This window comes from Vipera berus, assembly GCF_964194415.1.
Source record: "Vipera berus genome assembly, chromosome: 2".
Lineage (NCBI taxonomy): Eukaryota > Metazoa > Chordata > Lepidosauria > Squamata > Viperidae > Vipera > Vipera berus.
The window spans coordinates 95,825,349-95,850,385 of record NC_138203.1 but is presented as its reverse complement, the minus strand read 5'-3'; the positions used below and the strand labels follow the sequence as shown (position 1 = coordinate 95,850,385).

General features: G+C 37.3%; 1 protein-coding gene across 2 annotated transcripts in view; it reads left to right on the top strand.

The window, feature by feature from the left end:
- The window catches only part of HOOK3 (hook microtubule tethering protein 3), a 64,117-nt gene that overhangs the window by 2,844 nt on the left and 36,236 nt on the right, over positions 1-25,037 (top strand). For both annotated transcript variants that reach the window (XM_081316519.1, XM_081316520.1), the window contains exons 2-7: positions 6,066-6,151; positions 10,506-10,578; positions 13,849-13,899; positions 15,728-15,860; positions 18,506-18,573; positions 24,799-24,861. In XM_081316519.1, the coding sequence (XP_081172645.1) occupies positions 6,066-6,151; positions 10,506-10,578; positions 13,849-13,899; positions 15,728-15,860; positions 18,506-18,573; positions 24,799-24,861 (474 nt within the window). The remainder of the gene's footprint in view (positions 1-6,065; positions 6,152-10,505; positions 10,579-13,848; positions 13,900-15,727; positions 15,861-18,505; positions 18,574-24,798; positions 24,862-25,037) is intronic.

Here is a 25,037-nt window from a genome sequence, read left to right as displayed (position 1 = left end):
TGTGGAGCAGGAGTAGAGGGTAGACATACCCCACACATGAGGCACCATGGACATGATCTCTTCCCCCCACTGAAAATACCAACTGGAAATGACTGCTAAGGAAGGAGGTGAATCACTGAAGCATTGTGCCTCCCATTGCTAGCTCCTGTAGCTGGACTAAAAAGAGTCAACAATATTCAGTACTGAAAACTGCTGGGAGATCAAGGAGCACTAGATGGAAGCTCCCTGCCCATCCAGCTTTTTGAAATCTGCCCTGAAAGTCAGCCTTTGTAGATAAAATATCACCTGTCTCTTATGGGCCACTGCTTTTTTTCCAAAAATTTGGAGAAGAAAAAAAACACGAAGCTAGTAATTACTAATTAAACCTGCTTATAATTTAATTAAAATAAAATGTTACTACATAACAGATAGGGTGAAAATAGTATTAAACTTTTTCATTCTACTTTATATAGCGAGAGCCAACTGTTATCACATTTCTGATGTCTGTGGAGATTCTCAGTCATCCAGGTCATAGTTATCCCAAAGGTGCTTTTTCCGTGAGGCAACTGGATTTTCCTGTTTTTGTTTGACCAGCTGTCCGCAAAGAGTATAAATCCTTCCATTCTCCACCATTCAGTCAGAGCTGAAGAAGGTTCTTGGGTGAGAAGCGAAACGACTTCACAGAAAAACAAGAAAGTCCAGTTGCCTTGTGAAAAAGCACCTTTGAGACAACTTTCTTATGGTTCCTCTGAAGAGCTTAATTCAGACACCAAAACATTCCTCGGGTTCTACTATAGTTTTAACCATTATTATGAATGGACTCTTCGGTTATCCAGGTTTGGAAAAAGGTATATAATGTAAATTCTGCAGTGAAGCCAAGCATTCAAATAAATCAGATTTTGAAGTACTTCCCTATGGCAGTCTAGAAATTTCATAAAGTTGTCATGTGTAAAATCAATCAATTATTTCAATTGGTTTTGATATTGCTCATGAAAGGGATCGCTAATTTGAAATAATGTATAATAGGTAATCATCACAAATTCTCAGGCAATATTGTTATAATGTATCATTATTTGACCCAGAATTGAAATCTTACATAGTTGGGCACTGAAATAAATTTAACTGTAGCATAATGTTTGGAAGATATTTTCAGATTTTTTGTGTTTATGTGTATTAAATTTAACTGCAGAAATTGTATTATGTTTAAAAACATATCCAGTAGAGGAGGATAGAAAATAAAATATCAAGAAAATCCATGCTGATTTCTAAATGGTTTAGCAAAAATATAAAAAAAATAATTTACAGTAGCATACAGTATGTAATATAAAAAAATAACACCATGCAGAAATAATTTGCTGGTAGCAGTTAAAATTCAAAAAAAGGTCTGATGAACATATTTCTAAACTTGAGCTATTTATCTTTGTCATATCCTTTAATCTTCAAATACTGTTCAGAACTCAATGGTTTAAAATATTTATTATTATTTTACTAATGTACTTGTGTTTGGCATTATGGCCTGGGGATACAAAGAAGCAGATACACAGAGTTAACATTATCTGCAACCTTTTGTGCATTCTTTTTCATACAGTAGTACTTTTGCAGTGAAACAGTATACTTTTGAAAGTTGACTTTTAGCATGGTAACAGCCTAAGAGAGCCATTTGTACACCACAGCAACAAGAAACAGAAGCCCAATTCAAATGTAAAAAAAAACCCTCTAGTACATCATGGTTTATTGCAAGGGTTTTCTAACAGTCCTGTGGAACCCTAATAATTTGGATTCTGTAGATTAGAACCCTGGGGAACATGTCAGGCTTCTGGGAAAGACTAAACGTAAAGAAACCATCCTCCGCATACTGGAATGGATCCAGTTTGCCTTTTCTGGGAATTTTTTTAAAGGAACAAATCCCATAGTCTGAAAAAGCTTGAAAACTCCTGATTTATTGGATTAAGAATGGATCCTGTACACTCTTTTTTCTGGGAATTCTATGTTTCATTGACCAAACTAGGAAATGTACTGAATAAGTTTTGAACTTTGAGTTTTTTAGTTCAGATTCCACAAGAAATTTGGATTTATTGTGCTGAGGAATTAAAAGAGACTACACAAGAGGTGGACTGAAGAGGTATAAACCATTCAACTCATTTCCAATCAGATAAAACATGTCCTATTGCACTACAAATATGATGTCTGAAAGGCTTTGCTGTGCCTGTTCATGTTGGTAATATTTATTTATTTATTTATTTATTTTAATCCCATTTATATCCCGCCCTTCTCCGAAGACTCAGGGCGGCTTACAATTTAAGCACAAACCAATGTGCTTAGCAATAGCCTTCATTCTATGTATATGCCTGCTTATTAGGGCTTCCCCCCCCCCCCAAGCGGCATTATTACAAAGTCAACTTATTGCCCCCAACAATCTGGGTCCTCATTTTACCTACCTCGGAAGGATGGAAGGCTGAGTCAACCTTGAGCCTGGTGGGATGCGAACCTGCACTAATTGCAGGCAGCTGGTGTTACTTAAGGAGGCATTAGCCCACTGCTCCACCAAGGCTCATATTGGTGTTGTGGAAAATGTTAGTATATAAATAATGAACAGTTTTACTCCCTTTGATTTTAAGGCAGCTAACAACAATAAAATTAATAAATAAAATTTTGCTAAGTCCAAGTAGTATGCAGCAGCAACGAACACCTATCATATTTTGTAGTAGTTTTGCTTGATTTTGATATTTACAATAAAAAAATAACTTCAGAATTTTTATTCAAAAGTAATTATAATTAATTACAGGAGGATTAGTCTGCAAAGTTAACCAAAGCTTATTTTGATTAAGAGACCCCTAAGCTAAGATTGACTCATGGTACAGTTATTTCATGATGCAATTTTTTGGCAGTATTATAGAAGTGCTTTGACATTTACTGTCTTCTAGGAGATTTTTGTTTGTTTACCAGTCTAACTTACAATCATGGGGTTCAGAAGTAATTCTGTTATCCATTAATAAGCAGGGCTGGTCTTATTTAGAATTTGACATGTATGAAGGTTAGCTAGGTGCTACAAAGTATATTAAATCTGTAGTTGAGATGTCAGAAAACTTCTCGTGTCCACCCAAGTGTCCTAACCTGTTTGTGAACATTGCAAAAACTGGTTAGAGTGGATTAAATGGCCAGTAAGACAACAGGCTTGTTCGGTTAAAACATTTTTAAATAAAACCATTTAGTATTTAAGTGAACATAAGCAGGCTAAAAATGTTTCTCCTTTTTCAGGGTGTTAACTTCCTGTTTTCTTTTTAAGAATTTTAATTGAATATTTTTGGTCTCCAGGGGTGGGGAATCTCGATATGGAAACATTGCCTTTTAAGTAAATTTACAAACATATCACTGTTCATACTTTTATGTGCCATTATATAAAGATATTTCTCTTTCTATTAAAAAGGAATTATTTCCAGTGGTATGGGGTGAGAACAATTGTGTATGTGAAGTATATTCAAATTTTCAGAAAGATCTCCTGTTTGATTAATACCACACATAGGTTGTGTCAGCTTTTCTTCACTTAAGAATTCCTTGAAACACAAAATTAGACTAGGGCTGTCTAAATATTTTTGTGTAATTGTATATACTATTAGCAATTCAGAATTGTTAGAGATATGGTTATTGTATTTTGGTCCACATATGTTTAAATTTCATACTTTTCACACTTACAACAGTTGCATCATCCACATGGTCAAGTGATCAAATTTGGATGCTTGACAAATGGTTTATATTTGGGATGCTTGCAGTGTCTTGGTTTCATGTGATCACCTTATGCCATCTTCTGACAAGCAAAGTCAATGGGGAAGCCAGGTTAACTTAACTGCAGTGATTCACTTAACAACTGTGACATGAAAAGTCATAAAATGGGTCAAAACGTACTTAACAAATGTCTCACTTAGCAGCATAAATTTTGAGTCCAATTGTGGTTGTAGGTTGACGACTTGTAATCTAGAAAGATATGGCTTAAGATTGGTATTTAATTCTTTTGGGAATTAAACCATTTATTTTTTAGGCCCATACAGATTCTCTATATAGATACTTTGAATATTTTTTAAAAAAAATATGGAAGTCAATGAAATTATGGCTGAGGGCTGTAATCAAGTCTTTGTTCTTATGTTGGGTTTATAACACAGCTACACACACACAATATTAAGGTTCTTAAATGTTTGTGAGCTCTTTGGAATTTTCAGTATTTCTGCATAAGTGTAATCTAACGTGAACTGTTTTCCACACAAGGAAGCCCGTCAACATCCCTGAGATGAAATTTTCTCTAAAGAGGAATGGGCTAAAATTCCTCAAAAGTAATGTGCAGGATTGATCAACAGTTATCAGAAACATAGCAGTTATTGCTGTCCCAGGGGGATACACATCAGTTACTTGAAAGCAAAGGCTTATATACATTTGCTAGAGATAAGTACGTAGCTTTGGATAATTTTCCTCAATGAATAAATGAACAAGTATCATATTTTTGATTGTTTTAGTGTGCTCTCTTTATCTAGTTTTAGGACGTGTGGAGAACCGATAGTGTTTTAGGTCATATTTATGTAGAAATATTGAACATTCAAAATGTTAACTTTTAAACACTACTGTACACCTTATACCCCCTTACAGCTTATGTGTTGGAATTTCATTTAGTGGAAGTATGTTGATTTTATCATAACACGAGTTCACTATTTTTCGCAATTCTACATCAGACTTGTTCTCATCTTGATTATTTCTCTAGTCTCTTGAACTTTAGTCAACTGGATAGTTAGTTGTAAGATAAGCCTAGCTGCAATCTCTGACCATTTGTTTGCTTATTTATTAACTTTATCCCACCTTAATTTTTTACAACTCAAGTCTCTATATGTAATATTCGCTTCTATTTTCCTATAATAACAACTCTGTGAAATAGGTTGGGCTAAGAGAAAGTGACTGGCTCAAAATCATTAATAATCTTGTCAATTATTATTAACTTCTTTCTTTTTTATACTCAGTTTTATAATAGTCAGGAGTTAATGAAGAACAAATCGATGATGTTGCAGTTCCTCCATTTTTATGAGTTACTAGATAGATTCTTTAACCTCTGCTTAGTTAAAGGAAGTAGAATCTCTTTTAAATATTTTTTGGATCAAGAATAGAACTAGGAACAAATTGAATGGCAAAAAATATTCCTTGCTGTAAAATCTAGTAAAATGGAGAAATGGTTCATTGGAGGATGGGGCTTTCACAAATGTTCATCTTTGGAGGGGAAGCTAAGTATGCTGCCATTGATTTTTAGCTTCTTTCACTCTCTTCCAGGCCATTTTGTAGAATGCCTTTTCCGTTTTTGGCATAGAATGTGGGAAGAAGAGAGTCAGCAGTCTGTTCTTCCTTGACCCCCTCCCCTGTTGTTGTTGGTTTTTTTTAGATAGGAGAGGTCAAACTCCATGATACTTTTGAAAAAAAAATAAACTACTATAGGCAACTACTGCTTTATTGTTATGCAGATATTTTTGATTTTCTTTCTTTGGGGAAGAATCAATTAACACTTTAGTAATTTCTGAGCAGATTCTACTGTGGTGGAATCCTTATAGCAAAAGATTTGGCAAAAAAGATGAAGATACCTTTGATTCAAATAGACAGGATATATTTTAAAAGGTCTCCTTTGAGACCTTTTTGAGCTTTATTTTTTACGGAAGATTTATAATTAATCATGATTTTTGTATACCTTATTCAGGTATTAGTGATTTTTGGAAGCAGTGTATGAATAAATATTTTCACATGTTGCTTTTACACATATTATTACACTATATTTAATCCATTAAAGCTAAAGGGCAAAAAAGAATGGCTTTATTACAGATGTGATGCTAAAATAGGGTCTTTCAAGTTTACAGAAATAAATTCACCCATTCATTATTTATAATGTCAGTAATAATCAAGATCTTGTTTTTATTTCTTTGATTTAACTTGTTTACTTTGGTCACTTCTATCAGCAGCTCTTTGTACAGCTTTGTAGCTTTGTACAACTTCTGAAATCACTTGATGAGCTGGTATAATGAATTTGAGATAGCTTGACTAAATATAACTTTCTTTCTCTTCAGATCCAGACATTTAATGTTGAAGCACCATGCCAGACTGTAGAAGATTTAACAAATGGAGTTGTGATGGCTCAAGTACTTCAAAAGATGTAAGATGATTTTTTTGGGTAAATAAATGGTTTATTCATATTCAGTTTTCTGCATCAGAAAACTAGTGTCAGTTTTCTATTTCATTTTATTACCTCTAGTTTTCTTACTAGTGGGCAATGAGTTTTTAAGACAGTAAGAATCGAATTCATTGAATTCATGAACAAGCTAGTTAAAATAAGATCTCAAACTTTTTGTAAGCATAGGTAAAGGTAAAGATTCCCCCGCACATGTGTGCTAGTCGTTTCCAACTCTAGGGGCCGGTGCTCATCTCCGTTTCAAAGCCGAAGAGCCAGCGCTTGTCCGAGGATGTCTCCGTGGTCATGTGGCCAGCATGACTAGACGCCAAAGGCGCACGGAACACTGTTACCTTCCCACCGCAGGGGTCCCTATTTTTCTACTTGCATTTTTACGTGCTTTCGAACTGCTAGGTTGGCAGAAGCTGGGACGAGTAACAGGCGCTCACTCTGTTACGCGGCACTCGGGATTCGACCCGCCAAACTGCCAGCCTTCTGATCGACAAACTCAGCGTCCTAACCCACTGAGCCACCACGTCCCTTTGTAAGCATAGAAGATACAAATATGTAGATAAGAGAAATGTAATTTAGGAAGAAATGTATACTAAGATGAAACTTCTATGAGACAGTTATAAAAAGATTTATATTTGCTGAATTACTGTATCGATGTGAAAGAAGGTTAGTCATTTCCACAAAATGACAGAGTTGTTTTGGATCTCCTGAGAATATAATATTGAACTTCGTTTCATCAGTTTCTTTTACTGGGAGGGCACTTTTTTTACATTTGGTTATCCAATGCAACATTTTCAGTTAATTCAGTGTTAAGTGAATTATTTAAAATAGTGACAAATTGATATGCAAAGGAATAAGCATGTCTTGTACAGTAGCTTTACATTAAAAAAAGAGGAACCCCAAACCCATATTCTAAGATGGGAAATGCAAGAGATGGAAAAAAATACATATTAAACAATAAAAATAGATCTGCATGTTCACTAGATTATGCTATAATTGAAAAATGGCAAAACATTGCCAGTGAATGTTTGATAAAATATACTGCTATTTTTCAGAGTAGTATTGGTTTTGATTTTGTATGTTGGAGACTGCGTAAAATGTGCTTTCGACTCTGTTGCTGAAATATTCAGAGACAGAGATTCCACATATAGATTGAATAAATAAGGGGAGTGTATACAGCCTTTTGTCTTTTTCACCGTATTCTGTCCTAACTGGCTTTCTGGCCTGTCTCTAGGTTTCATGTGGGAATGACAAGATGTTCTGAGATTTCTGTTTTTCCAAGCACATTCTACAGCTTGACATAAGTGATGCAATTGAAAGCTTTCAATAAACAATGAATGCATACTGACATCTTGTTGGTATTATTTGGCTTTCTCAGTTACCCAGCATGCATCAATACTAATGTCTCATGTTCCTTGGCCTTTTCTGAAGCCAGCTTGAACATCTGGCATCTTTTCATATAAAGCTCTAATCTGTGTTGGATAATCCTAACGTGCAACTTTTATTTACGGTAACTTAAAATTTTACTTAATAGAAGATAAAAGGACAGTAGCAAAGAAAATAATGGGCTGCACAGGTATAGCATAAAGTTGAAGAAAGTAAACTTACATACTGAGAGAAACTAATCCATTAGACTTATGTAACAGCATCACCTGCTATTAGCTGAACTCAGAGATAGCTAGGAATTGCAGGAACAGTGAGGCGTTAAGAAAAAAGGATATATTATTAGATTTTATGTTTCTCAAATTGGATGATTTTGACCGACAGTTGTCTTCTGACCAGCAAACAGCAATACACTGGGAAGTAGAGGTAAAACCACTAATTTAGCAATCATTATCAGAGTTCTCTTAAGTAGATGAGATGAGCAAGGAACTGGCAGAATATATATTTGAAAAGGAATGTTTCCTAGTGTCCTGAGTTGAATTTGTAAGGTAAGATAATCAGTTTTCTAAACAATTCACAAGAGATTTTAAATACGGCAAGTCGGGCAGAGCAGATTTTGTTATACATTGTTTATTATGTAGCATAATAGGTTAGCTCATGGTTTAGCATAAGTGAACCCAGCCATTGCAATAGACACAATCTTAAGGTGACTAACATTAATAATCTTTGTTATATCAAATTCTATGAGGGCTGGATTACATTCATTAGTGGAATATAGTCGTGGTCTACCTCTGCTAGTAATATTGATAAGGATCACGTATTAAGGGAAGTTTCATTTCCTATCTTTATCATTGGTGAAATGTGAGCGCAGTGAAATGTGTTTTTCCAAATATGCAATTAAATATGTGCATTTGTGTGGAAACTGTAAAAACTTCTAAAACTAACATTTCAACTTGTTAAATCAAATAGGATAAAACAGCTTTTGCAGATGTAGAAAGGCATACCAAAAATGTGCTATATCAGCAATTCTTAAATTGTGTGCCAAGGCATAATGATATAAATAGGATCCTTTGACCTATAAAAACCTATTTTCAGAAAAGATAGTTTGGGGCACTTCTATATGAATAGCTAAACTGGTTTTCCCACTTTTCAGTCAGAGAAGTGACATGTTCAAAAATAAGCTGTTGAGGTGGGGTGTATGAGTCTTTTTATATACTAAAAGTAGATCTTAGATGTGAGTAAAGGATGTTCCTTATTTTGTAAAAAGGTGTTGTCATGTTAGGATAAATTATATAATAAGAAAATGAAATATACTTCTAAATTATATAATAAGGAACTTGTTATATTTTATTTTCATCCAATTAATAATAACTCAGCAGTGGAGTTTATTGATAACAGTTTAAAAATAATTTGCTAAAGTATGGTCAATTACTCTTCTTGAATAAATCACTGAAAAAATCCAAATATTAAATTTACAGAGTGATGTATCACATTTTCTCACATCTGGAAATCTTATTTTATGTTTGTGTGTGTATAAAAACATCAATTAAAAGTAATTGCTCTGGTTTTGGTGAACCATGATTTATGGAAAATTGTGAAATCTTATTTATGCTTTTGTTAAATATAAAATTTTGTAAATAAATAATTTTCAAAGAGAATTACAGACAGTGCTTCTGGTGATTTATTATATGGATTCTGCAAGGGCATAATCAATAGATTTTGATTAGAAGTTTATACTTTGATATTATCTACTAAATGTTGAGTATAACTTGAACAGCTAGCTGGCTAGGAATAAGATTACAGGTAGGACTTAAATAACTATAACTCTGTAAATGATTTATATAGTAAAATTTAATATAGAGAAGAAAAATAATCTTAATGTATCAAGATTTTGGAATGTAAAAAAGATGGGATAATAATAAAATGTAAATAGTTATATTTAATGTGACTATTTTGTGCTTCGTGTTGTATGAAAATATGTTTTAAGTCATTGCTATTAACATTTCTGGAAACCTTTTCCTAATAACCTTGATTGACATGGAATATAGTGTAAAAGCCATTTTTTTAAAATATCAGCACTATAGGATTTTTAGTTGACAAACTTGTAATTTTGTGTAAGCAGACATGATGTTACATGCATATATACATACATGCATACATCAGCATTATCATTTTAGCCATTGTCTACGCACTACAGGATAAAGGCCTCTTCTGCATATTTCCAACTAATACAGTCCTGAGCTTTCTTTTGCCAACTGGGCCCACCATACTTGCTGATGTTATCGATCCATCTTGTTTTAGGTCTCTTTTGTGGACACTTTTTATCAAGTGGGATTCATTCAAAAACTGCCTTGGTCTACCTGCCATCAATTCTTCCTATGTGACCAGCCCATTTCCATTTCAATTCTTTTACTCTCTTGATGACATAATATTTTTTTGTTTTTTCTCTAATTCATGTGCAGGTCTTTTTATCTTGTCGTGTAATGCTGAGCATGTATCTTTCACTGGCTCTTTGTGCCACTCATAGCTTTTTCATCAATTGTAAGGTTAGTTTCCATGTTTCACCGGCATATGTTAGAGTAGGTAGCACATACGGATAAAAAACTTTTCAGGCATAGGGGGAGGTTGTTCTTGAAAATTATGCTTAGCTTGCTGAATGCCTGCCAACCACATTTAACACACTGTTCAATTTCCTTTATTATATCATCTTCCATTGAGATCCGTTGGCCAAGGTATATGTAGTGGACCACTATGTCTAGTTCTTCAGATATATTTTTTTTCTTTCTTTGGTGAATTTATTAAACATAACCTGGCTTTTTTCAGGTTTATTTTTAAGCCAAATGGTTCTCCTGCTTTATGCAGCTCTTGTATGTGTGTGTGTGTATAAAGAGTTGAGATTGAAGGAAAATACTTTTAACAAAATATTCTGCTTTTATTTTTTCAGAGATCCAACATATTTTGATGAAAATTGGCTAAATAGAATAAAAAGAGAAGTAGGAGACAATTGGAGATTGAAGGTATTTTTATTGTTTAAATATTACATTGTTTTTTTGGTCAACTTACAACTGTTTGTTTTGATACAATTCTGCAAGATTCAAATTAGGCCTCTATTAAAAAACAGTAACATGTCTATTCAATTCTAAAAATTATTAAATATTTAATAACTCTTATTGTCAATTATTTGAGGCTTCTAGTTTAAACCCATGCTACTTCATGTCGTGCGTATGACATTTTCTTACAGAAATAATTTTTCCTTGTTGGATTTTAACCCAGTTCATTCTGCTTTATCTAGTCTGGGTGGGACTATGGAATACTGGTACCCAATTAAAATGAATTGGAAAAAATGAGATATAAGACATTAATTATGCTGAAGCAGGATCTAAATGACTTCACATTATCGGAGAGAGACTGTCTAGTCAGGAAGTTGGGTCAAGCAGGGGAGCAGTCTGGAATTGTTAAGTAGATACAAAAGGGCAAAGTCCAACCCTCCTTGATTGCTGTTGAGCCTTATCTAGTCTTTCCCAGGGGCAAACTGCCAGTCTGAGAAATTTGCTGTGAAATAGACTTCAGAAATAAAATAACTAGTTTATAGTCTACACACATGGATATGGTTGTTTGCGCCTGACAACTTTGATAAACTCTAATTTAATTATGCAAAATCTGCATTTGTAAATATAAGGTATTAGTAGTTTTATTTATTAATCCCTCGGGGGGCCTTTATATGAAGAAGGGAACTGCATAAAAGAAGAAAGGGCGATAATCGATATAACCCATCCTGCCCCAATCAATAGCACTTATGGAGGCTTCTGATAACATAGTTGCCCCATGTAATACCATTATTTGAAAATTCCAGATGGAACATATTTTAATATATTTTATTTCTTTATATAATTTATATCCTGCCCTATTCCACAAACTTACAGAATTGATTTTCAGAGGCATTTTGTTTCTGAAATGAATTCTATCATCAACTGTCTTTTTAGGGATGCCTTATCAAAAAGGGCTTGTTTTATTCTGTCAGAAGACCCAATTTGAATTTGAAATAAATTGCCTATCTATAGAAGAAGCATTAATGACAGGATATTTGTTGTTGACCAAGGTCTCTAGTAGAGGTTGAAATGTTAAATTATTCCTTTTTTATGTTTGCAGTACAGTTTTGCAGAAGGCAAAAGCCAAAAATTGCTTCCCACTGAAGTCTTTTTCAGTCTTACCTGCAGATGTGGAGGTAAAATGGGAGCTTCTGTCAAGTCCCAGACTCCTCTTGACTAGTGAAAATCATGCAATGGGAAGGGAGTGCTGCACATTTGCATTCAGTACTCTGTCTTTATTGATTTTAAATTCTGAAAAGCTTTTGCTGAATCTTTGCTTAATTGCTTCTTGGCAGATCTTTAGCCATAGCAGATCATCATACACATAAATTACTTTTTTTGTTTAATCTGGTTTTGTGATGATTCATGATTGATTTAAATTTCTTGATGGTTCTTGTTTCCATGTAATAACATTTAAGTCCTTCTGAGACACAAAATCAAATTCTGGGGAAAGTTAAGGTTCTTTTGTATCGGTAGGAAATGGTGAAATATTCGTACCACATTTGACAATAAAAATGGAGAAAACTAACAGAAAGATTAAAGCCCACACTCTTTCCATCAGATTAAGACACGTAAAATTATTAGCACTGCTAATGCATTTAAGTCTTTAGAAACTATATTTAATTAAGAGTCATTGTGAAACATGGCCCAAACAACAATAATTATATGGTTGAGACAAGCTGACACCTCCTTCTTCAGCTGTGCTAACACCTTTCAGCGTGTTATGAAACCAAATAGTGATCTTCATGTGGCATTTCCTTATTAGATAGACATAGAATTATACAACCAATATTGCTGTTGGGTGACCCAAAGACATCTGAATTTAATTGAAGGCTACCTGAGAAGTTATTATTCTTAGACTGTGTTGTTTTACTTCTTATTTATGCATTTGTCTGTGTATTTTCTACAATGAAGAATTTGCTGATTTTTTTTTCTCCCCGGGGCGGGAAGCCCCAGCGTAGAAGAGCAAAACATAATTGTTTCACTACAAAGTTTGCTTGTTTGCTTACTTATTTATGGGATTTGCCTATCACTTGAAACCAGGATTCAAGGTGGCTTGTAGAACTTACATACAAACCACAAAATTGTCAGTCTAAAAGTTATCTGAATAGTAATGAAATTAAGTTTTGATTTAAAGGATTTTGAAGGGGGCAATATTTGCAAGAATAATTAACATTACAGACCTAAGATATGTGTATTGTAGTGAAACTCCAGGGAGCAACAAAAGTGTTTAATTTGAATTCTTCATTTTATTCTTTTTCAATCCAACATCAGGGTGGAATTGGACTTTTTATTATTATTTGGGACTCAAGACCACATCCTAAGTTGGCACCATATTTTTCTTTTGTTTAGGTTGAAAAGAACTTGCTTGAACTCTCTCGTGTTTATGCAGAAAGTTTGCTTCCTTCAGTTGCTCAATTGCTGTAACAATACGGAATTCCCTTTCATTGGTCTTGACACTTTGCCAAAAATGTCCTACTTGGAATTACTTTTTTTTATAAAAAAAAACTGAGGAGGAATTCATATGTAGGTTCGAATCTATAATGAGAAACGCTTTAAAAATTGGAAGCAAAGGGTACTAATACCTTCTCTTCTTGTTTTCAAGTTATAGAAAAACCATAAAATTTCATGGATTTGTTCAGGATGGCCTGAAACACTCAAAAAAGAAACCCTAAATGAAGTAACCTTTTCAGGCACATCTAATAGCTTTCGTGTGCCTAAAAATACGACTCTCTCCCACCATCAGAAACAGCTACTAGTTCTGTAGCTGAGGCTATTTGGGAAGTTATGCTAATCTGAATAAATACATGGTTTTAATTTTTGCCTTTATATATTTTGTATTCGTAGGGATATTCAAAATAAAATGTTTTGATTTGAATAATTATTTTATAAAACAATTGTTTGGGAATATTAATCCAAATTCAGAGATATAAAAAAAAAATCACTATTACGTGTGATAAAAAAATTTCTGTTCCTGTGACCAAACAGAATCTAGAAATCAGAAAAGTATGGAATAATAATTTTGTGATTTTTGTTATTGGCTTTTTTGGCAAACCCCCCTCTCCCCCCAAAAAAAACCCCCACAAAAAAACCCCGTCTTCTGCTTTAAGTTATAATGAATTCTTATAAGCCTCAGTTTTAATTGTAATTTAGGACAATTCTTTTTTAAAAAAATAATTGTTTTTCTTTTACTCTAAGGTGAGCAATCTGAAGAAAATTTTAAAAGGAATTTTGGATTACAACCATGAAGTAAGAACCCTTATGTGTAATATATTCTGTTCTTTGAGTATAATATGTAGATTAGTTTACTATAATTGTTTCAAAGATGTTTGATCTTTTTTTAAAAAATATCTTGCTTACATTTAAAATATACCGTAGTTAAAAGAGTAATTTCTCCTCCTCTGTGGGCATTTGCCATATTTTATAAATGTGTAACATGGTTTATAACATGTTTTGAAAGGTGATGAATTCTTTGATATATACTTTATCAGTGTAATGAAGATGGTCTTGAAACTGTTTAATAGAACTCTTCATATAAAGTAGTTGACTTGACAAATATGGTAAATATACGATAGTTTTTATTCTGTTCAGTGATCTCTCCTTAATTTTAATTGGCTAGAATGGCTACATAGTTTTGTTGGTGAAATAAAATTCCCTGTCTCCTAAAAGAAATGTGAGATAAGTTGGATGCAACAGAAATTGCTTTGGTTGACCATATTATGTCATGGGGAAAAAAACAATGAAATTCTGAATCTTTCCATTGGGAAGCTTTTCACTTTAAATATTTATGTACTCTATTCTGATGTCATAAAAAGAATGAGAGAATAAATGTACTCTTGCACTCTCTGGTAAAGTGTTTTTAGTGAATCATGTTTTATTACTCTGGCGTATAATTTAGAGCAGACATGTCAAACACAAGGCCCGGGGGCCGGATGCGGCCCGCGAAGTGGTTTCATGTGGCCCGCGAAGGCATCCTGGAAACAGTGAGGGAACGGCCCCCACTGCCTTGGCCCTGGCCCAGAGACCCTCCTTCTGCCAGAGACCCTCAGATCTGTCCCACTTCTGCCCAGGCCCCCATAGGCACCCTTGATGCGAATGATGTAGAGCTGGCCACGCCCACCCAGTAGGCCACACGCACTCTAGCCACGCCCATCCAGTAGGCCACGCCCACCCTGGCCATACCCACCCGGCCCCCTGAGGGCAACCGCAATGCTGATGCGGCCCTCAATGAAATTGAGTTTGACACCCTTGATTTAGAGGAAAAACCCTATGAATTGTTCTAAATCAAAATGTCCCATCTTTACTACTTTTCCTGGGTGTTGGAACTACTAACAGACATGTCAAACTCGCGATGTCACATAACATCGCATGACTTATCGGAGCTTTTTCTCCATTGCCGGCAGTGGGGTGGGCGTGGTTTCCTGATGATGCATCTGGCCTGCAGGCCGGCAGTTTGACACCCCTGTTCTAGAAGATCTTTTTTTTTATCTTAATAGTATATATTTGAAAAATACTTTAGTATTTGTGTTGAGAGATATTTGAGTCAGATTTACATCTAAAGAATGTTGCTTGTTTAAATTACAAGTAAAAGGATTTGGTGTTAATGCCAACTCTTGTGCAATAGCGCTTAGTCTCATTGTGGAAATGTGTCTCAGCCAAACCTCTATACATTAGTGGGTGTGAATAAGCACTGTATGCAATGAATAGTCAACAGCTTGAAGCAGCAGATATGCTACTGTAAAGGTAAGCCAACTTTTAGATTTGAGCCACTTAAGAACAACCAAATATTTTGACTCAATTCCTCAGCTGGAGAGCTTAGTTAGATGTCTGGTGTGGGGATGAAAATTTTATTAATAGGAGATGGATATGTCAGAGACACAGAAACAAAAGCTCTCTGTTAGTTGCTAAGCAAAATGGATTTGCAGAATTCAGGAAGGAATGATTTATGCATCTGGCTGGTAGTTACTCTGCAGAATGAATAATACCATTTCCTCTCATTAGGTTCCTAATCCTGCAATTCTGTTTACTTTGGCCCTGAAACCTGGAAATATGTTAATATATTTTTATCCTTGCACAGATTTTGGGGCAACAGATTAATGATTTTATCCTTCCTGATGTTAACTTGATTGGGGAGCACTCTGATGCAGCAGAGCTTGGAAGAATGCTTCAGCTTATTTTAGGCTGCGCTGTAAACTGTGAACAAAAACAAGGTTAGTTGGCATTTTATTAAAGTGGTACATTGTTCAAACTAGATACATAGCCTTTGTTTCATTAACACAGACACCATTGGCATTGTTTTTCAGTTTCTTTGGTGAGTGTTAAAAAAAATGACAATTAGTTTAATGTCTTCTATTGACCCAGAATGAGTCAGTAGTGAGCCAACATGAAAAAAGGGCATTGGTGCTTTACGATTTGCATGGGAATCCTTAAAGCAGCAGCATCTTTTTGATCAGATTGCTGTAATGAGTACTTGAGAAGTGCTGTGCTTGCCTACATTCAAAGTATTTCTGAATCATTTCAAATTGATCTTTCGGTGATTCATATAGCATTGGTTTAAGAGAGCACATCTTTCTCCTGCTTCTAGATGGCCAGGCCTTACTGGTTTATTCTGCTTGATATCACTATTTGTAATTACATTTCATTTCTCTAAATAATATGAATAAAAGAATAACAGAGTTGGAAGAGACCTTGGAGGTCTTCTAGTCCAACCCTCTGCTCAAGCAGGAGATCCTATACCATTCCAGACAAGTGGCTTTCCAGTCTCTTCTTAAAAATCTCCAGTTGTTGGGGCACCCACAACTTCTGAAGGCAAGCCGTTCTACTGGTTGATTGTTCTCAGGAAATTTCTCCTTAGTTGTAGGTTGCTTCTCTCCTTAATTAGTTTCCATCCATTGTGTCTTGGTGCTTTAGAAAATAGGCTGACCCCATCTTCTTTGTGGCAGCCCCTCAAATATAGGAACAATGCTATCATGTCACTCCTGGTCCTTCTTTTCACTAGACTAGGCAAACCCAATTCTGCAACCGTTTTTCATGTGTTTTAGCCTCAAGCTAAAACATCTTTCTTGTCTGCATTCTTTCCCAGAATCTCAACATCTTTTTTATAATATGGTGACCAAAACTGGATGCAATATTCTAAGTGTGATCTTACTAAGGCTTTATAAAGCAGTATTAATACTTCATGTAATCTTGATTTTATACCTCTGTTAAAGCAACCTAGGATTGTATTGTTTTTTCTGGCTGCTGCTGCTGCACACTCCTGGCTCATATTTAAGTGATTATCCACTAGGACCCCAAGTTCCCTATTACAGTTACTGCTATAGAGCCAGGCTTCATTGCTTCATTGTTTGACTGTATTCCATATTCCATATTCCTTTTGCTAATTTCCACACAAATTACTGGTCTTTTGATTGTCATGAAGCGGAAGTAAAATGCAGTAGTGGTGTGGGATACACAATGATGACTAAAGAATTGAAAGGCGCTCATAGTATATTGATTTGGTCTGTGGCATAGAAAATATTGCTGTATTGTATTCTGTATTAACTGTTTGCCAAAGCAAAAAGGTGAGATATAAGTAAAATATGTGCATTAATAAACAGTACTGCCTGCTACAATCTGGTACCTGCCTTATATTTAGATGGTATCTCTTAGAATTAGCCTCCAAAAAGTATGCTGATCGGAAATTTTTGGAATTGCACTCTCGATGTAGCTGGAAGACAGTATTTAGGTAGGATAAAATTTGTTAGATGTTTATATATATTATCTTTTCACATGAAACTAGAAAGTTTTTTGTGTTTTGTTGAGTACTGTTTTCTATTAGGATCACCAGAATGAGTGTCAGAAAGGTAAAATTGTCACTTAACTGCTTACAGCTAAATCTTTTAGTGAACTGAACAATATACTGTAGAATAATTCATTCTGACAATATAGACATTTATATTTTGCTTCCCTTAGTTGTTCCCATAAAACTGATTTTGCAACATGATACAGCCTGTGCTCAAGACTAACTGGAACTTGTCCACAAGGTCATGACCAGACTGTCACAACTGATAATTGCATGCCCAGCTACAATCAAGGTTTGATAAGTTTAGGCACTATTTTTATGAAATACTCAAAGGGAAAGGGGGTGGATTGGTTGCATACATCTGTGTTTGTAAAGGATGAAAATATATGTCTGCAAAGTTTTTTAATTTTCTTTGCTGTTTCTGCTATGCCATTTTGTGTGGTCTTTCATTAAAGAACATACCTGCAATTATCTGTTAGGAATGAAATTTATTAGACTTGATTACATGAGTTTTCTTAACAATCAGTTTCCGTTCTTCAGTCCTAGCTCTATCCCCTTACATAGAGAAATGCAATTTTTTTATTATTTAATTTGTCTATTTACTTTATATCTCACCTTTCTACTTGTTTGTAAACTTAAAATGGCTAACAATAATTAAAATACAGAATACAAATATGAAAGAATATAATTTAAATGTAATGCTAAAAGTCTATTAAAAGAATTCATCTTGAGCCAAAATGAACTCGAATTTACTCAGGCATTCATCACTTGAAGTTTGCATCCTTCAATTCTCACACATGTATTTATATTAGTATTGTATCAAGGCTAGTAACATAGTTGCAGTAGAGACGTTTTCTCCCTATTATTGCCTAAAATTAATCGCTTTGAAGAATGTTTATTTTGTCATGCATACATTAAAAGAGAAAATTCACCTATACTAAATGAAAAAAATGAACATTTCAGTATTGTTGACATAGTTCAGTATGACATAGACATACTGGTCTATATATCTTTCTGAATTTTCTAAGCATGAATAATTACATTCTAAACATGATCACAATTGTTATCTTACAGAATATATTCAGACCATCATGATGATGGAGGAATCTGTTCAACATGTGGTCATGACAGCCATTCAGGAGGTAAGGAGTTTAAAAATACATATCTTAAAGTTATATAGCCAAATTCATACTGTGTGAATCTTTAACAGTTCAGAAATATGATCATAGATGAAATATTTTTTAAACATAAATTAATCATATTTTCCACTTTGCTTTCCTGTAGAACATTTACATTTTTGAAAGTTAATGCTTGGTCCCCTTCTTGCATTCCCTTTCCTATTAATTTCCACCGAACCTTTGAATAGGAGCATATTTAGCAGTAGATATTTTAATAACTGAATTTCATTATTATTAATGAAATAGGGAAGGCTCAGTAACTTGGAAAATCTTTGTGAACTTTCCTGTGAGTAAATACCACTGAATTGATTGGGACATACTGAGTGCTGACAACCAGCTCTGGAATTTCCCCCCCAAAATTACATGCCTAGAGAAAAAAATGTTTTCTAGGTCTTTTCTGAACTTGGTTTTTTTCTTGAATAAATTTCATTACCAGACTATGTAACATTGACATTGGGAGATGAACTTTGTTTTCTGTTTATATATTGTAGCTTACCCTACCAGGCTTGTATCATCCTGTTTGGAAGGATGAATTCATTACTTCTTCTTGATGCCATGCTATTCTTGCTGCTTGCTGGAGTGATTAGATGCTCACTTCAAAGCTCTGGTGATGTTACCTAGACTGGTAATGAAATATCTGCAAGAAGGAAATCAAGTTCAGAAAACATCTATAGCCCAACAGTTCAACCCTGAGCTACATATTCATACTTTTGAACTTATTTTTGTTTCTTGAATCCCACGGTGTGTGCAGTACTACTTTGTTGTTGTTAGCTGCGAAGTCGTGTCCGACCCATCGCGACCCTATGGACAACATTCCTCCAGGCCTTTCTGTCCTCTACCATCTTCTGGAGTCCATTTAAGCTCAGGCCTACTGCTTCAGTGACTCCATCCAGCCACCTCATTCTCTGTCGTCCCCTTTTTCTATTGCCCTCGATCTTTCCCAGCATTAGGCTTTTCTCCAGTGAGTCCTTCCTTCTCATTAGGTGGCCAAAGTATTTGAGTTTTAGCTTCAGGATCTGGCCTTCTAAAGAGCAGTCAGGATTGATCTCCTCTAGGACTGACCGGTTTGATCGCCTTGCAGTCCAAGGGACTCGCAGGAGTCTTCTCCAGCACCATAGTTCAAAGGCCTCAATTCTTTGGCGCTCAGCCTTTCTTATGGGGTTCCGCCCCAGGCGCCTAATGGACCCGGATCGGTTCCAGAGGGCGCTTGGGCCGATACCTATCACCCTTACCCACAGCCCAGTCGATGCTCTGGTGGAGGCCTGGGAAACGGCTGCCACCAGGGCACTCGACTGTGTTGTACCCATGCGACCTCTGACTCGGCGCAGATCCCGTTGGGCTCCATGGTTCTCTGTGGAGCTCCGGGAGATGAAGCGTCGGAGACGAGGTCTAGAGAGCGGTTGGAGATCCAGCCGATCCGAATCCGACCGATTGCAGTTAAGAACCTTCATAAGGTCTTATCTTGCGGCGATAAGGACGGCGAAGTCTAACTACTTTGCCGCCCTTATCGCGTCCGCAGATAATCGCCCGGCCGCCCTGTTTAGGGTGACTCGCTCCCTCCTTAACCAGGAGGTGAGGGAGGATCCCTTGCAGGGACGAGCCGAGGAGTTTAGTCATCATCTGACGGACAAAATCGCTCGGATCCGGACCGGCTTGGACTCTGACTGGGCAGAGTCTGATGTGGAGGAATCAGGCGGTCTTGAGCACGTTATCTGGACTGAGTTCGACCCTGTTTCCCCTGATGATGTGGACAGGATCATGGGGAGACTGAGCTCCACCACCTGTTTGTTGGATCCGTGCCCCTCCTGGCTAGCTTATGCGGCTCGGGAGGGAACACGAGGCTGGTTCCATGCAGTGATAACTGCTTCTTTGAAGGAGGGTGTCTTCCCTGCCGCCTTGAAGGAGGCGGTGGTGAGACCCCTCCTCAAGAAGCCTGCTTTGGACCCGGCTGTTTTAAACAACTATCGTCCAGTCTCCAACCTTCGCTTTCTGGCGAAGGTTGTTGAGAGTGTGGTGGCGCATCAGCTCCCTCTGTTCCTGGAGGAAACTGATTATCTGGACCCGTACCAATCGGGCTTCAGGCCCGGACACAGCACGGAGACGGCATTGGTCGCGCTGGTGAATGATCTCTGGAGGGCTAGGGACAGGGGTTGCTCCTCTGTCCTGGTCCTATTAGATCTCTCAGCGGCTTTCGATACCATCGACCATGGTATCCTGCTGCGGCGTCTCAGGGGGTTGGGAGTGGGAGGCACCGTCCTACGGTGGTTCTCCTCCTACCTCCAGGGCCGCTCGCAGTCGGTGCTGACAGGAGGGCAGAGATCCGCCCCGAGGTCTCTCATTTGTGGAGTCCCTCAGGGGTCGGTTCTCTCGCCCCTCCTGTTCAACATCTACATGAAGCCGCTGGGCGAGATCATTCGTGGTTTTGGGGTGGGGTATCACCAGTACGCTGATGATACCCAACTTTTTCTTTTCACCCCGAACCAACCCAGTGATGCCCTCTCCGTGATGTCCCGGTGCCTGGAGGCGGTCCAGGTCTGGATGGGGAGAAACAGGCTTCGTCTCAATCCCGCCAAGACTGAGTGGCTGTGCATATCGGCGTCTCGGGTTAACCAAGTTATTCCACCTCTAATGATGGGGGGTGAGGTGTTACCCCCCGTTGATAGGGCTCGCAACTTGGGCGTCCTCCTGGATTCACGGCTCAATTTTGAAGATCACATAGGAGCCGTGACCAGGGGGGCTTTTGCACAGGTTCGCCTGGTGCGCCAGTTGCGTCCCTATCTGGACCGAGACGCCCTACGCACAGTCACTCATGCGCTTGTGACCTCCCGTTTGGACTACTGTAACGCTCTCTACATGGGGCTGCCCTTGAAGACCACTCGGAGGCTTCAACTGGTGCAGAATGCGGCCGCGCGAGTTGTAATGGGGGTTTCCCGATACTCCCATGTAACACCTCTACTCCGCGAGCTGCATTGGCTTCCGGTTGCCCTCCGGGTGAAATTCAAGGTGCTGGTTATCACCTATAAAGCCCTACATGGCCTGGGTCCGGGTTATTTGAGGGAACACCTGCTGCCGGCATCAAACGCCCTTCGCCCAGTGCGCTCCCACAGGGAGGGTCTGCTCAGAGTTCCGCCGGTGAGAGATTGCCGGCGGGTGACACCCAGGGATAGGGCCTTCTCAGTGGGAGCGCCTGCCCTCTGGAACCAGCTGCCAGTAGAGATGAGGACTGCTCCCGACCTCCGATCATTCCGCCGGGGCCTGAAGACCTGGCTCTTTGAGCTCTCGGGCCCAGGCTGAGGGGAAAATTTTAACTGGGGTTTTAATGTACAGGGTGAATTTAATGCTTTTTAAATTGGTTTTAACTTTTGTATGTTTTGATTTTTAATTCCCTGTAAACCGCCCTGAGTCCTCAGGGAAAGGGCGGTATACAAATGCAAATATTAAATTATGGTCCAACTTTCACTGCCATACATTGCAACTGGGAAGACCATAGCCTTGACTATACACACTTTTGTTGACAGGGTGATGTCTCTGCTTTTTAGTGTGCTGTCTAGATTTGTCATGGCTTTCCTCCCCAGGAGCAAGCGTCTTTTAATTTCTTGGCTACAGTCCCCATCTGCAGTGATCTTGGAGCCCAGGAAAATAAAATCTGTCACTACCTCCATTTCTTCCCCATCTATTTGCCAGGAATTGAGAGGGCCAGATGCCATGATCTTGGTTTTCTTAATGTTAAGTTTCAACCCAAGTTTTGCACTCTCCTTCTTCACCCGCAACAAGAGGCTCTTTAGTTCTTCTTCACTTTCTGCCATTAGAGTGGTATCATCTGCGTATCTTAGGTTGTTGATATTTCTTCCGGCAATCTTAATTCCAACTTTTGATTCATCTAGCCCTGCCTTTCTCATGATGTGCTCTGCATATAAGTTAAATAGGCAGGGCGACAGTATACAGCCTTGCCGGACTCCTTTCCCAATTTTGAACCAATCAGTGGTTCCATGTCCAGTTCTCACTGTTGCTTCTTGACCCGCATATAGGTTTCTCAAGAGACAAATAAGATGGTCTGGTACTCCCATCTCTTTAAGAACTTGCCACAGTTTGTTATGATCCACACAATCAAAGGCTTTAGCATAGTCAATGAAGCAGAAGTAGATGTTTTTCTGGAACTCCCTAGCTTTCTCCATGATCCAGCGTATGTTGGCAATTTGATCTCTAGTTCCTCTGCCTCTTCGAAATCCTGCCTGTACTTCTGGTAGTTCTCGATCCACATACTGCTGAAGTCTAGCTTGTAGGATTTTAAGCATGACTTTACTAGCATGAGAAATGAGTGCAATGGTGCGATAGTTTGAACATTCTTTGGCACTGCCTTTCTTTGGAATTGGAATGTAAACTGATCTTTTCCAATCCTGTGGCCACTGTTGAGTTTTCCAAATTTGCTGGCAAATTGAGTGTAGCACTTTTACCGCACTGTCTTTTAAGATTTTGAATAGCTCAGCTGGAATACTGTCACCTCCACTAGCTTTGTTGTTGCTCAGCTTTTCTAAGGCCCACTTCACTTCACATTCTAGGATGTCTGGCTCGAGGTCAGTGACCACCTCATTGTGATTATCAGGGACATTAAGCTCATTCTTGTATAGTTCTTCTGTGTAATTTTGCCACCTCTTCTTAATCTCTTCTGCCTCTGTTAGGTCCCTGCCATTTTGGTCCTTTATCATGCCCATTTTTGCATTAAACGTTCCCTTCATCTCTCCAATTTTCTTGAAAAGATCTCTGGTCCTCCCTATTCTATTGTTTTCTTCTATTTCTTTGCACTGTTCATTTAAGAAGGCATTCTTATCTCTTCTAGCTATTCTCTGGAATTCTGCATTCAATTGGGCATATCTATGTTTTTCTCCCTTGCCTTTCGCTCCCCTCCTTTCCTTAGCTATTTGCAAAGCTTCCTCAGACAGCCATTTTGCTTTCTTGCATTTCTTTTTCTTTGGGATGGTTTTGGTTGCTACCTGTTGTACAATGTCGCGAACCTCTGTCCATAGTTCTTCAGGCACTCTGTCTATCAGATCTAATTCCTTAAATCTATTTGTCACCTCTACTGTATATTCAACAGGGATATGATTTAATTCATACCTGAGTGGCCTAGTGCTTTTCCCTACTTTCTTCGGTTTAAGCTTAAACTTTGCAAGGAGAAGCTCATGGTCTGAGCCACAGTCAGCTCCTGGTCTTGTTTTTACTGACTGTATAGAGCTTCTCCATCTTTGGCTGCAGAGCATATAGTCAATCTGATTTCTGTGATGACCGTCTGGTGATGTCCATGTGTAGAGCCGTCTCTTGGGTTGTTGGAAAAGAGTGTTTGCTATGACCATCGTATTCTCTTGACAAAATTCTATCAGCCTGTGCCCTGCTTCATTTTGTACTCCAAGGCCAAACTTGCCTGTTAAGTACTACTTAATAGTGTTTTGGTTTGATTATTTTGTTGGAATAGAAATGTAGAAGGTGACCATGTTTCTTGTCACATGTACCCACCGCAAACAAGTTTCTTGGCTGCTTTATACAGGACTTTTTTGGGAGTGGGGATGAAGAGGTAGTATACTTAAATAGATCTCTAAGAACCAACCTGCACTAATGTGATAACACAGAATCAATACCAAGGATTCAATAGATGCTGGTGCAGTTGAGGCACTTGTTTCTCTGCAATTAATGAAAGTAGAAAAACAAGAGATTTTCAAGAGCAGAATATACAGCTATATATTCCAGTAGTGTCCTTTTCCATCGTTTTAGAATGTCTGTTCACAATTGCCATTCAGTAATACCACCATTTGACATTCTTCTATTTGCAAATCAAGTTTCATTTATTGCTATATTTTTTTTTGAAAACTGGGGAATTATTTTTATTAGTCTCTGTTGTACCCCGTATTTTACTGAATTACCAGTATGTTTGATAATACCATGTGGCAACTTTAGTTTATGAACAATATAAGTATTAGTAGCAATAAGTTACATAAAATAATGTTTCTAATTCTTATCTCTCTCCCTAAAATTTGCTACGTTGAACCAAATAGTAAAATATAAACTGCTTTCTTGATTAGGGTAGGACATTCCCAAAACCCATAATACAGTACCTTGTATTTTAAATGCCCTTAATTCTTACATAGATACAAATGAGTTTTTTGCTTTTTCTAATCCAGTGTGATCTTATTGCAGTTGATGAGTAAAGAGTCTCCAGTCACTGCTGGAAATGATGGTTATGTTGATCTTGACCGTCAGGTATGTAACACCTACTGCTATTTTTTTCCTTCCATTAGTAGAGTTCAGTTTGCATAATTTTGGAGCCACCCATTTATTTTGCTTTGTTTTTATCAGTTTATTTCTTTAATTTATTTGGAAAAGTGTAAAGGAAACAGACAACAAATTAGTGTCTTATTGGAACTGGTAAATTGTAG